General features: G+C 39.6%; 1 protein-coding gene across 1 annotated transcript in view; it reads left to right on the forward strand.

The window, feature by feature from the left end:
* LOC121868799 (sodium bicarbonate transporter-like protein 11) overlaps positions 1–13,852 on the forward strand; it is a gene marked incomplete in the record, with an annotated part of 115,051 nt that overhangs the window by 63,488 nt on the left and 37,711 nt on the right. The window contains 6 exon segments of the mRNA XM_042369736.1: positions 1,912–2,121; positions 3,372–3,579; positions 4,138–4,251; positions 6,081–6,287; positions 7,740–8,010; positions 11,872–11,978. Of these exon segments, the coding sequence (XP_042225670.1) occupies positions 1,912–2,121; positions 3,372–3,579; positions 4,138–4,251; positions 6,081–6,287; positions 7,740–8,010; positions 11,872–11,978 (1,117 nt within the window).

The following is a 13,852-nucleotide window of genomic DNA, read 5'->3' on the forward strand; positions in this document are numbered from 1 at the left end:
CATCATAAACTGAAAGGGAACCAGCTTCACAACCTGAGACTTATTGTCCAATTCATCGTGAGTGTCTACTTGCCAAATTGGTTCAACACCAAGGTCAAGTCATCGTTCTCCGAAGGTCCGAGGTATGTTCTCTTCCAGCTTGAGCTCCTGAGGAGTCAGCCAAGGAAGGTTGTTCAGATTGTGGAACAGACTGTGAGGAGATCTTCCTGGTATGCTCATCCCGAGGCAGTTCTGCAGACAATGCTCTGCAGTAAGGATGAGGAGGAGAGAAGAGTGGCAGTCAAAAAGATCTTGGATATGAGACTTATGAGAGGATCTGGGCATGATGAATCAGTTGGTGACGATTCCTTCAGGGTCAGGAAGACTCCTGAAGTCAATCTAGGTGCCAAGACCCTCACTGATCTCATAGATCTGGATAACATCCAGGCTGGCAGTGAGCCCCCTCTTACCTGCAGCCTCACCAATGTTCAAGTCAGAGCTTTCCTGGACAACCCCATGCATGTCCCTGCCTGGCCCTCGCACACCCAGAGCATAGAGCGTTGTGTACAGCAAGTGAGCGAGGCCAGCAGTCACGTGTACAGCCAGGAGAGGAGGGAAGGCTACATCCGAGCTCAGGTGGTCAGCAGGGAGGTGATGAGTAGAAACAGAAGCAAGAAAGACATGTTCTCTATGGTGTGCAGCAACACCGGGTCGTAGTAGTAAAACCGGTTTTTGTATTTGATGATTTTGTTTTCTAAAGGAATATTAAATTTAATAAATGTGTCAAGATCATTCGTTTCACTATTCTGGATCATTTTCATCCTAATAAATTAACCTGATACATTTACTTTACTTTAAATAAGCTATTTAGTGGTGTTGGTAAAAGGGTGGGAATACTGAATTTTCATAAGATTTCAAGTTAAAATTTACCTAGCAAAAAATGAAAACTTTTCAAATCTGAAGATATCACATGATTCTGCACATAGAACTACATCATTAATACCATGGGCCGATTTTTCAAACTCGAAAAAAAAAAAATTCGCCTCCGTATGACACACCCTAATATGCTAGGGACTGTCAGTTGGTTGAAAATGTTCAAAGGAGGGCCACCAGACTGGTGCCTGCACTTCGGCACCTCAGTTACCCTGAGATATTGGAGCCCCTGAACTTGCCGAGCTTATACTACAGACGGGCAAGGGGTAACCTAATAGAGGTGTATAAGCATCTCAAGGGACACTACTCAGTCGAGTGTCCTTACTTGCAGCTGGCGGACGCTCGCCCCATAAGGGGTCACAGCTCAAGATTGAAGAAGCTGCACGTCCAGAAAACTGTGAGGGCAAACTTTTTTGTAGTGAGAGTTGTGAACTCTTGGAACAATCTACCAGAGAGTGTTGTGACGGCACCGAGTGTGAGCTCTTTCAAGACCAGACTTGACCAACACTGGAGCAGGTTCAGGTACATTCAGGAGCCGGTGCATGCCCAGTACTTGCCAGCAATGCTTAACAGAGACATGACCGATCGCCCAAGCGGCTAACGAGCCGATCAGTGGTGAAGAGGATAAAGGTTAAAGTTATAAATAAAACAACTAATTGCCTGCATTGCCACAAATATGAAAAAGTATGATGTGTCCAGTAATTTTAAGAACAATAATCATATCTCCATATATCTTACTGATTCTTTTATCTCAAATACTGTACTGTAGCCTACCTGTATAATACTCAGTTTTGGGCTGTGAGTGAATTGGTTTATTACACCTGTTTATGATTTTACTATCATCTCATACTACAGTACACAGTGCTACCAATATTCTACCAAAAGCTCTACAACTACGCCAAAGACGGGTTTTGTCAATGAACCATTGAACCATTCTGCCTGTGTTTGTATATGCATATATCAGTGCTTCCACTAAGAGTTTCCTTTTGCTGTTGACAGAAAGGTACCAAGAATTCGCTGGAGACTGGACGCACCTTCGCCACAATCTTCGCTGATATGGACTTCCGGCAGAGACTCCTGGAGGCGACTAATGAGGAAGAGTTCAAGCGGCTCATCATCAAGCACTCGCAAGAACTTGCAGAGGAACAACAGATGAGCAACGACAAGCGCATAGAGATGAACCACGAAAGAGTCGACGAATTTGAATATGTAAGTTGTACTGTATAGTCAACAAAAAAAAGATCTGTACCCCTGGATTTGATGGCATTTGCAATGATCACTGACTGAGGCCATATTAATTTGGTTAGGTTGGTAATGCTGATTGTGTGGTGCATTGTGTAACCAATACAATGTATTCTGTATGTCACATTTATTTCATACAGGGAAGTAAACATGGAATACATATAAAACCCGTGTTATTCAGAGTTCTTGGTCTGGTTTGTCTTTACTTTACGTTTATCCTCTTCACCACTGATCTGCTCGTTAGCCGTTTGGGCGACCTGTCATGCTGTTACATATTGTATAACATCATAAAGGTGCAGAATATTTTTTTGTGGACTGTACACATGGCAATAATAATATTCTGATTGATGCTAAATACAATACATCTGTAGTTTTCACCATAATAACAAGAATACAGTACTTTACTTCATTTAATATGAATACTGTATGAGTTTGTGTTCAGGTTATAAACCGATTGAAAACACACATTCATGTAATGAAGACGTTAATATTGGTGAGGATTTCAGAAACGTAGGATTTATTGAGCATAAATGCACATTTTCTCAGGTCTTCCTCACTTCACAGCATCCCCTCTGATACCCTTTCGCAACTCTCGTCCATCACCGTCCCTAACCTCTCTCCATTTTAAAATTGTCTCACCCTTGAACCTAACGCTAACCTAGTATAAAATACATATTGTATGGATTTACATTTCAACGCTCATGAATCGTCTTCAAGTAGGGGGACTTCACAGAGTCTGCCCAACACTTATCCAGTCTTCTCTCAGTGCTCTTTAGGGATGCTTACGTGAGGTTTTAATTTTGAACATAGAAGAACATAGTTGAACTAGTATCATTTACATGATTCACTGTTTTCTATCACTTAATAGATATTTAAATAATAGTCACAAAATATAACTCTTCCACAGTAGTTGACATGTAAACCATTTTTGATGGAGCATTTTACAAATGCATAGTATTTTTCTGTCACAGCTATAACAAATGGGCCATTTTTGCCATAGCAGGTAACAAATTACTCTTATGTACTTCTTCTACTGCAAATAATGACAGACTATTTTTGCCACAGTAGTTAATAAAAAGAGCAGTTCTGCTACAAGAGGCAATACAAACCATTTCAGTTTCATCAGTCAGTGAACAGACCATTATACACATGGTAGGCATGTATTTTCTAAGGAACATATAATATTGTTCTAACTAACAGTCTGTGTCGCCCCACAGCAGGAAAAACGGTGTTCATTCGCCCGGGGCCTGCGGGAGGACCTAGAGCGGCGGATGCCTCACTACCTCTCAGACTACAGGGATGGAGTTATTGGCCATAAGACGCTGCAGAAGGTCATCTCCACCACATTCTTCTTGTACTTCGCCTGCATTCTGCCAGCCATTGCCTTTGGGGTCCTCAATGATCACAACACGCATGGCAATATAGGTAACAAACTACTGTACTGTTCAATACAGTATTCATATGGCCTGTATGAGGAACAAACACATAACTAACAAGTTTAGGAAACATGCTTTATAAGATAAGAATGGAAAGCATACTCTGCATGGCAAAATAGGTGTGTGAAACACACATTGCAATTAAGTGTTCACGAAAAACTTTGGCAGCAAAATTGTTTTGTAACATGTACAGCAAGAGAAAAGTGTGTGTGTGTGTTTTTTGGTGGTGGGGGGGCAGAACATGTCTTTACTATTAAGCTTGTACTTCATTTTATGTATTTACACTGCATCAGACCTATTTTAATATTTATTGTTTTACTGTACGTGTACTGCACTATGAACAAGTTTCACTCTTTGCTTGTCTTTTTTTATTTTCCATTATGCTCACTCACTCTTTCAGATATGATCTAGCTGCCACGTGTCACCTGGTAGTTTTTCTGCCCTGTTGACTTGGTCTGTACTTTGACGCGATACACCAGATAGTCAGTTTACCTCCTTAACATTGCCTCTACTTCCCCATGACCTACCTAAGTATTCTCTCTTCCAGATGTGAAGAAGGTGATCATTGGGCAGGTGATAGGTGGAGTGTTTTGGGGGCTTTTCTCTGGCCAGCCTCTCCTCATCCAGCTCACCACAGCTCCACTCGCCATCTACATCAAAAGTAAGTCAGATCACAGTATCAATTACCTGACTCTCGAAGAGTGTTGCAAGGGATGGACTGTTAAGATACCTGAATGACCTCTTTATAGGACCTACTAACTAAGTTGCTTGATTCACCTTCTTCTCACAGTGGTCGGAGAACTTCAGTTTGTTGTCAGCATACACACTTGGGTCCTTTTCACATTCACTCTCCGTTAATGCTGTTTTTTCTTCCCCCCCCTTACTGTTGGTACAGCCTCTTCAACTACTCCTGAAGCTGACAGAGATCTTACTGTAGCTCTTCACAGTCCATTTGGTTTTTAATTTCCATGAATAACTTGTCATCGTCCACAATCATTTGTATGGAACAGTGTATAGCTTTTCGCATGTCATTTATGAAACAAATAAACAAACAACAGGCCCAGTACACTGCCCTGTGGTACCCCACTTGTCACGGCAAGGACACACCCAGAAATTGAGTAGGGGGGGGTAACAGAATCATATTCAAAACACCAAAAATTAACACAATATAGTTATGTTATCTGACCAGGGGCACTTTCCTGCAGTTATCGAAAACAGTGATTTAAAAAGATTAATAATTTCAAAAGGATCATGAGGAAAGAGCCTTAATCAGGGCCCATGATGACAGTTTCTCCACTGAGGATTACCTTGGATTGTATTTATGTGCTTTATCAATTACATTACCTAAGACTCAATTTGTGTTTCCTTATCTTTCCTGACTGCCTCAAGTGGTCTCAAAAATGCTTCAGCACAAATTTGAAGCATTCTTTCTTTAATGCCTCCATGTTGGATAAATATAGTTTGGTAATTTCTCATGATGCAGCTTTATCTGAATCGACTTTTAAGTCAGAGCAGAGGTGTTTGTAGTTTAATGCTTTAGTCATCAGTTTCTTAGTACATATTTGGGTCTTCTCAATACTACTGTATATTCACTTTACCTTGTGTGTTTTAGGTTAGTTTTGTATTTTGGGGATCTGAACAGGGATCTTCATGAATTTCATGGTGGAAAATTCCAGCTCGGTCAGTAGATAAGTAATGTAAACAGCGGTGTGTTATAATTGGCTATGTTAGGTGGAAGCCAGAAGGTCTCTTGTGTTAGTTTTACAGAGATGAGCCAATCTATTGACTACTGTGGTAGCTGTTCCTGTTCTGCCACCTAAAGACTTCACGGTCATGGTAAACTTAATATATTGGTGCTAAGTTTGATTCATTACAATTGTCCTCACTGATGATTTGTGCTGGGCAGAGAGCACTTGGAAATATCTGCTGCTACCCCCCCCCCCCTTTTTTTTTCCTAACTGGCTTTGGTGTACATGAGCTGCCAGAGACTTGCATATTGTTATAAGTGGAGGAATAATCCTGAAATCCCATTTATAACTGAGCAAGAATCGAGCAACTCTGATACCCTCCCTTTTTACTTTTGGGCTGCTGAAGTGAATTAGAACTTTGGTTTTGACCCTGTTGTCAGGTTTTATATCATGTTAGTGAGTGAGTGTCAATGAGCACAACTGTCACCCATGGCAGCAAACACTCCCATCCTTCTCCTTGAGTGGAACTATCAAACCGGGTGTTATCGTTCCGGTAGGGTTGGGAAGGTTAAACTATTTTTTTCAGAATTTAGACGCCATCACCAAGTTGGGGGTCATTGTTACAGTGTTTATTTGTTTTTTTCTATTATATATTTATTTGTTTATTATCATAGGTCTACACAACTATATAAGCTTAATATTATATCTGTTTTTAATTAACTTTTTGATTAGCCACAATAAATATACAGTACTGTATTGTGATAGTATACACAGGTCCTGTATCTTTATTTTTTTATTTCAGTTATATATTATATCTGCGATGACTTCAAGTTAAACTTCCATGCAATGTACTGTGCAGTGGGAATGTGGAACAGTTTCTTCCTGGTGATGTATTCACTGTTTGATGTATCTCGCCTCATGCGGTGGTCCACACGCTCTACTGAGGAGATCTTTGCCCTCTTCATCTCCATTGCCTTCTGCAACGACGCCTTTACTGCTGTCGGAAAGAGTAAGTGTACAGCCACCAGCACAGTTCTCATTTCAACTGTGTGTGTTGTTTATCATTGTCTCAAAATCTATGAATATATTTATATATTTCCTTGCATATTCCTTGTCAGGTTGCTGATTATTATCTTTGTGTGATTTGATTCTTTTGTTTTTCAGTTTAAGGGAATCATTGTTTCAAGAGGCTATGGTAGTAGTGTTTCACCAGGTGTACTTCAGATGTTAAATGCATCTGCTTTACAACCATACAAACTGCACAGTCATCATGCAATAAGCTGTAACAGTGTCAGATATGGTACACCATAAGAAATATATGAGCAACTGCAGAAATGACCATACCCATAACCCTCCCACAGAGTCACCTTTATGAAAACTAACCTAACCATGTCCACTTCACACAAAATTTGCTACTTCGAGTTTAGAAGTGTCTGCTGTTTAATAGTACAGTGTTGATTGCATTCGGGAACTTTCATGTGTTAGTTAAAAAATATAAATACATTATTATAATTTAATTTCACCTGACTCGTTCAGTTTGCAATATAATAGGGTAAAAGTTATAACCACAAAACTCCATAAAACTGGAATCACTGTTTATGATAAACTGAAAAAATAAATGACCCTAATAACTGGAATCTAAGAATGTTTTTATATTGCACACTTCAAATTGGTGGATTTCCAGTGTCAATGTGCTGTCCTCTGTTTCTTAGTAGTAAGATTTCTAGTATACTGGTTAAGGTTCTAGATTATCCAAATCTACTATTGTGTGCCCTGTTGACCATTTTGAGAATTGATGTTTCTCAAGTTTGCTTAAGCCAATTTATTTCAAATTCGAAACACAAGTTTATGAATACCGTATTCTGTAGTATGTTAAATATGGATGATTTATTTCCTTAGTGGCAATAATTAGAATTTTTATTTCTCAACTGTTCTTTAACTAGTTTGAGAATAACCATAATTACATTCACATTCACACTTCTAACAACAGCACACCCAGTGTCCTGCATAATGTTGTCAATGAATCTACCATCCTTTAGCCATTTCAACAAATAGAGTACCTGTACTGTGTTGTATTCTCAACAACGCTTTATCTGATTGTCATTAAATCTAAAACACACGTAGGCTTACCAAAAGGAAGTACAGTACTGTATTTCAAGGTTAAGGGGTTACCAACAATGCTTAATGTCCATATAAGTGAATTAAGTGTTCTTGTGTCCACAAAACTGTGCAACATGTATTGAAAAAAATCAAACCATAGCTTTCCAATACTTGCTTCTTTTTAAAGGACGAGTGTCATGGGGTCAACCTGCTGGACAGGTTGTGTTAAAATTTGTTTTTGATGTTTGTACATCGCGTACTGTACTTTTATATTGTCCTTAAGCCAGGTATGGAAACTGGCCATAAAACATTGATGATAACCAATGTGAGTCTTTAAGTCAATGCTCTTTCTTCCATACAGATTTTAATGCCAACTACTACAGCCCGGCCTGCCAAGGCCTAACCAACAACACCAACTACACCTCATATTCCATAGGCACCCCTTCCACCTTCACTATCTTAAGCAATTACTCAGATGCTTACTCAACACCTGGCATCCCAGAAGCAGGAGAGGGTGAGGCAACCCTGACCTTGGTGCCAGATGTGTGTACTAGAGAGAACTCCATCCTCTACCTCCTGCTTATGTTTGGCACGCTCTGGCTTGGAGTGATGCTCTACAACTTTAACAAGACGTAAGTACTCCAAGGCAATGTCATCTAGCTGGTCAGTGATCTCTAGAATAACATCCCACAAAGATGCAATTCATACTTTTGTTGTACTGGGGTATATAAATTTTGTTGGCGAAGCAGCCCAGTGTAATTGTTTTGACACCCTTGTGGTATCAATTTGACTGACAGCCCATTTCAGATTTGATGTCCTTAATCCACCCAGCCATACAACACCCATACCAATAATCACAGCCATAATCACAATTATAACCACAATTACAATCACAATCACAACTAGTCACCCAAAACCATAAGCACATCAATAGCCACACTCACAACCATAAACACAGCTTTAGCCACTCCCACAACCATAAACACAGCTATAGCCACACCCATAACCATAAACACAGCTATAGACACACCCACAACCATAAACACAGCTATAGCCACACCCATAACCATAAACACAGCTATAGCCACACCCGCAACCATAAACATATCTATAGACACTCCCACAACCATAAACACAGCTATAGACACACCCACAACCATAAACACAGCTATAGCCACACCCATAACCATAAACACAGCTATAGCCACACCCATAACCATAAACATATCTATAGACACACCCGCAACCATAAACACAGCTATAACCACACTCACAATTGTAACCACATCTATAGCCACATTCTCAGCCATAATCAACTCTTACAACAGAAAATTATTTCAGACTAGTGAAATTGTCTGTTACCTGTTCCCATAGGTCTATAATTAAACTCATGGAGTGGTGATCGCCCTGCTTGAATATAGGACTCACTTAAGCCATTTTCCAGTCACTGGGGGACCTTTTGGTCATCCAGGCTTATGCAGAACACCGGATCTTAAGGAACTTAGCAAGCTCATTGCACAACTGGGATGTACCATGTCTGGGCCAGGACTCTTATGAACCATTAGCTTTGACAATATATTTCTTATACCCTCTTCTGAGAACACAATATGGGTCAGCACTGTGTCAAACCACTATTCCTCAAACACAGGAAGGGTGTTTGCATCCTTTTTTGTGATCACCGAGGAAATAAATTTGTTTGACGCCTCCGCCTTGTCCTGGTCTGAATTTGCATAACTACCACCTTCACGTTTCAAATCTGATATGCCTACATGCAATTTTATTTTCGATTTTGCGTAATGGTAGAAAGCCTTTGGGTTTGACTTGACCTTGCTTGCAATCCGCCTCTGGAACTCTTTTTCAGCCCTCCTACATTCTGACTTTGCTTGGTTCCAGGATATGGCATACATCCTCCTGCCCTGCCCATCATTTATCCTAACCCACGTCTCAATTTTTTTTCTTAACATTGTTAACCGCCTCATGGTTCATGTGTATCTGTCTCCTTGTATTAATAGATCAAGTGGTTCACTTTACTGGCTATGATATTCAGCGTAGTGTCTGCATTCTTGTATCTTGGTGAGTCAGGCCCGTGAAATACCCCTCGTACCATCATAATTGTCTTTGTAATATTTGAACCTTGACATGCTTTTGTCATGAACCAATTAACAGTTACCAGGTAAATCTGAAGGACAGTGTTACTTGGTGACTGGTGCCAACGGGGGCTAGGTGTTCCAGCTTGGCCACCATACCCTCCTCGTTAGTTATGTTTAGATCCAGCGGTGTGGGTGTTTGCTCCCCACTGTAGTAAGTCGGATCTTTAACAGGTTGGAATAAAGAATTGTCTCTCAGAGTTTCAACAAAAAGAGTACTGGTATTATTAAGGTCATTTGGCGTGGTTTCATTTCTTCAGTCAACGTCACCATAGTTAAAGTCCCCCATGACAAGGTGGGTGGCTAGGATTGAGTGCTGTAGCATTGTCTTAAATTTCTTTGGTTTAATAAGCTACAGTTTGGGGATCTGTAGATACATCCGACAATGAGTAAGTCTCTCCCCTTTAATTTAATTTTACATGATTTCGATTATTCAAAAACATCCCCCCCCCCATCCCTCTGCACTCTCACCTGGCTCCAAGGTCTTGCCTAGCATAGATAACCACACCCTTTTTGTAAGTTGCCTGAGAAAGGTTCGTAAATGAGTCGATCCATCTACTGTATATTGAACTCCATTCCTCTGGGTCGATTCCCCTGTTCTTGTCCAACAGCTCTACAACACCTACTATACGTGGCTGATGTACGTATCTTGAGTAGGGTTTTAAACTCCACTCTCTTATCAAGGAAAGTTTCGGTATTAGTGGACATGATTTTCAAGCCAGAAATAGTCCTTGGTAAAGTCTCTGGTTTCCCTCCTTTCTCAGCAGCTGCCTCGTTTACTAAACTCATCGTATTTTATGGGGTGTGCCTGGAGATGACATTGTTTACATGATACTCACCTCAAGCTTTTTGTATTGATTGAATTCCAATAACAAAATTATGGACCCCATTTACTATTTTTCTGACCCCACTGCCTTATCACCCCATGTTTGGTCTGCCCCAGTTAACCTCTCAATCAACCTTAACTCTCAATGATCACCATTGACAAAGGACACATAACAGCTATGATACTTCATTAGTTAAATCAGTTGTACATTTTGGATTGAGGTGCTGTATGATGTAAAACGACTCTGCCTCCCTCCTTTGGTCAAGAGGTAGTACAGTAAGTACGCATTTTACGTCGTCCCGCTTAACGTCATTTCGGTACTACGTCGCTAAACTTTAGAGACCAAAAATTTGTTTAACTTCCCGATGATCCGATACTACATCTTTTTGCGTCGTCACGGACTACCTTCTATGGCGCACCACCCTCTCTCGTCTGGCTGAGCTGAGCTCTCTCAGCTCGGTGCAGTCTCAGTGACTCGCCACCCTCCTCCCCTCCCACCATCCGCCTCTTCTGTTTCACTACCCACCACATACCCGCTCTACCACCTCCACCCATCAGTGAGTACCAATGCAAACTTAGTACAGTAGTTGTATATGTATGCATTTTTGGTATAGAAATGGTAATGATTTGCTGTATATGTAATGTATTTCATGAGGCAAAGGGAGGCTCAGAAACGTAACTCCCATATTTTATCTATTTCTTATGGGGAAAATTTATCCGCTTCACGTTGTTTTGTATAACGTCGCATATTTAGGAACGTAACCCTGGTGTTAAGCGCGGACTTACTGTACCTTAAAAATCATGCCCTCCTCCCTCCACTAGTGTGTTGATCAGGTTTCATGATGTGGATACCTCAATGGCCATTACATTGACATGGAATAAATTTTCTAGTCAGAATTCTCAGGTCACAGCAGAACATCCCCCAACACCTTTAGAATGTTACAAATGATGGAAGTAATCAATCCATCCTCAAAATATACAGACACAGTATTGCACTGAGTAAATTGTCCTCTCAAGATTTAAGAGCATGTTTGTTTGTTTTTTTGAGAAGGTAGCGTATGACTGTTTGCATTATTTTTCATAGCTCTTAAAAATGTCGATCTTTTTTACCCAGATAATGATAATTATGCATAACTATTAGCACCAGTTATTAGGTCTGTATTTCTGCTGTTGTGATCATTGTTTATGAAACTATTGTTAATTCAAACAATTATTTTTTTTTAAGATTTCGTCCCCATATGACCCAATACTAAGCTCTTTTCATTGTTTAATATGATCAAACTTTATGGTAATGCATTTGCCACTGTGGCAGCATTACTTGGCAGCCAGCAACATTTCAATTTCTTTAATTGTAATAATTGCTGAGTACAGAAATGAATTGACCTCAGTTGATATGTTAATTGGTTACTCTGTAACTACTCAATACAGTACAGTACTGTACTTAAGTTATCCTTCTTTTGCACTCTCTCACTTTTTTTTCACATCATTTTCCAGTCTCTCATGTGTTTTATATTTGCCAGACCGTACCTGAATGCCAACAAGCGCGAAGCTCTGGCTGATTATGCTCTGCCTGTTGCAGTCATTGTCTTATCCTTCATTGGGTCATACGTCTTCCGCGACGTCAAGCGTGAGTACTGCCAAGATAGTCAAACACCTTAGTATTGGTTAGGTTAGGTTAGGTATTTCTATTTTAACAAGGATCATAAGTAATCACAAAGCATGAAACAGTAGTAATAATTACTCAAGAACAATACTTTTTTCTTGAAGTTCTTTATACTTAATGAATCACATCTGAAATAAATACAAGACATGACTTGTTGTTCACTTATCATTATATAAATAATCATCAATATTGTAGCAGCTGTAATATCTTATAATTATTCTCATAAATAATGTTTACACATACTTTATACAAGGAACCTGTAATGATAAATTTTAACCTGCTAGTCAGTGCTAATAGTGTAAGGATAAAATATTAATATTTAGCCATTGCTAGTAAGAGAGATTAGATACAAAATATGTACAGCCTGGCCAAATACATATGAAGTTTTATCCTACTTTGGCCCCCTGGCACAGTTGGTTAGAAGGTCCAATGACTACACACTTCATGTTCTTCACGTGAGGAATGTTACAGTATTTACCGTGCTCAGTGAATAACCTATCAGATCACTTTCATTTTGTTAATCTCAAGAAAACCATGGAAATTGTTCTAATTACAGTAGTACCCCAATTTACGCGGTCAATTGAACCCACAGGGTACCGCGTAAAGTGAACAACAGAACATATGGGATTAATTCCAATAGAGACTGGCCCGACCCCCAAACTCCACTTTTTCGGACACAATACCTATGTTGTAGTAAAACTAACATCTAAATTTTATGATGGTATGCTCACACAATTAATATTTAAGAGAAATACAGTCACCAGGGTAATGTCCATTCAAATAATGGACTCAAATCCCCCCCCTCTTCCCAGCTCACTAGCTCCTACCTCTCTGAGAAATGTTTGGGTGAAACCACTAGATTTTAACGTTTAGTAATAAATAATACCTCAGACTAAAGTTAGGATAATATAATTGACATTTCTGGATTCCTTGCAGGTCAGGGATTATTTTGAATATAAACTTCATATATTTTGCACAAAAGATAAAATATTTGCTTTGTGTAAACCAAATTATTACATTAGATCTAAAATTTGTATGTCTAATGCAAAATCCATAATGTTTATATTTAAAATGATCATCATATTGTAAGAATTCCAGCAATGTAAATTATATTCTGGCAGGGTAATTTGTATGAATTTTATGAGCTAAATAAAAAAAATAACAAATAAATTATACTTCACCGCGTATATGAGTAGATGCACCGCGGAAAGTGAAAGTCCGGTTCTGGCAAGGTACCAGTAAATGAGAAATCGATTTAGGAAAGTGAAGCCGTGTAAAGCAGGGTAATACTGTACTCATATTTACAAGTATGTACAGTACATTACAGTGTAGTGTCATAACAGTTAGGTCATGCGGGTCGGGTCATGTTGTGTCTGTAATAAAGCGTGTTGGCATTCGGGCCTTCGTTGTTGAGCAGCAGAAATTGGACAGTGTTTACATAAGGGCATGATGATCGTTTTGGTAATGTGAATGTGTAAATCGATGTAGGATTTTTAACGTTATTCACGATTGTATATATGGTAAATCACTCCACCAACTGAAGGTACAGCCTAGGTCGGGAGGCATACAACCATAAAATCATTGCCTATGACAAGATTTATTCTTTTTTTTTTTTTTGAGTTGTGTTCATGGCTGTGATGGACCATCCAAAGGCCAACCAGAGAGAGTGGCTTTAGTTAAGACAGATCATATTGACATCAGTGACTGCGGAGGAGGTTGTAAATAATTTGAAGTGAAGAACAAATTGGGGCAAGAAATCAGGCACCACTGCCGGCAGTATCCAAGTTGTATTATTGGTGCCACATTTTTTTCGCGTGCGTGCGTGCTTGCTTGCTTGC

The sequence above is a fragment of the Homarus americanus genome, unplaced genomic scaffold (assembly GCF_018991925.1).
Source record: "Homarus americanus isolate GMGI-L3 unplaced genomic scaffold, GMGI_Hamer_2.0 scaffold30535, whole genome shotgun sequence".
NCBI lineage: Eukaryota > Metazoa > Arthropoda > Malacostraca > Decapoda > Nephropidae > Homarus > Homarus americanus.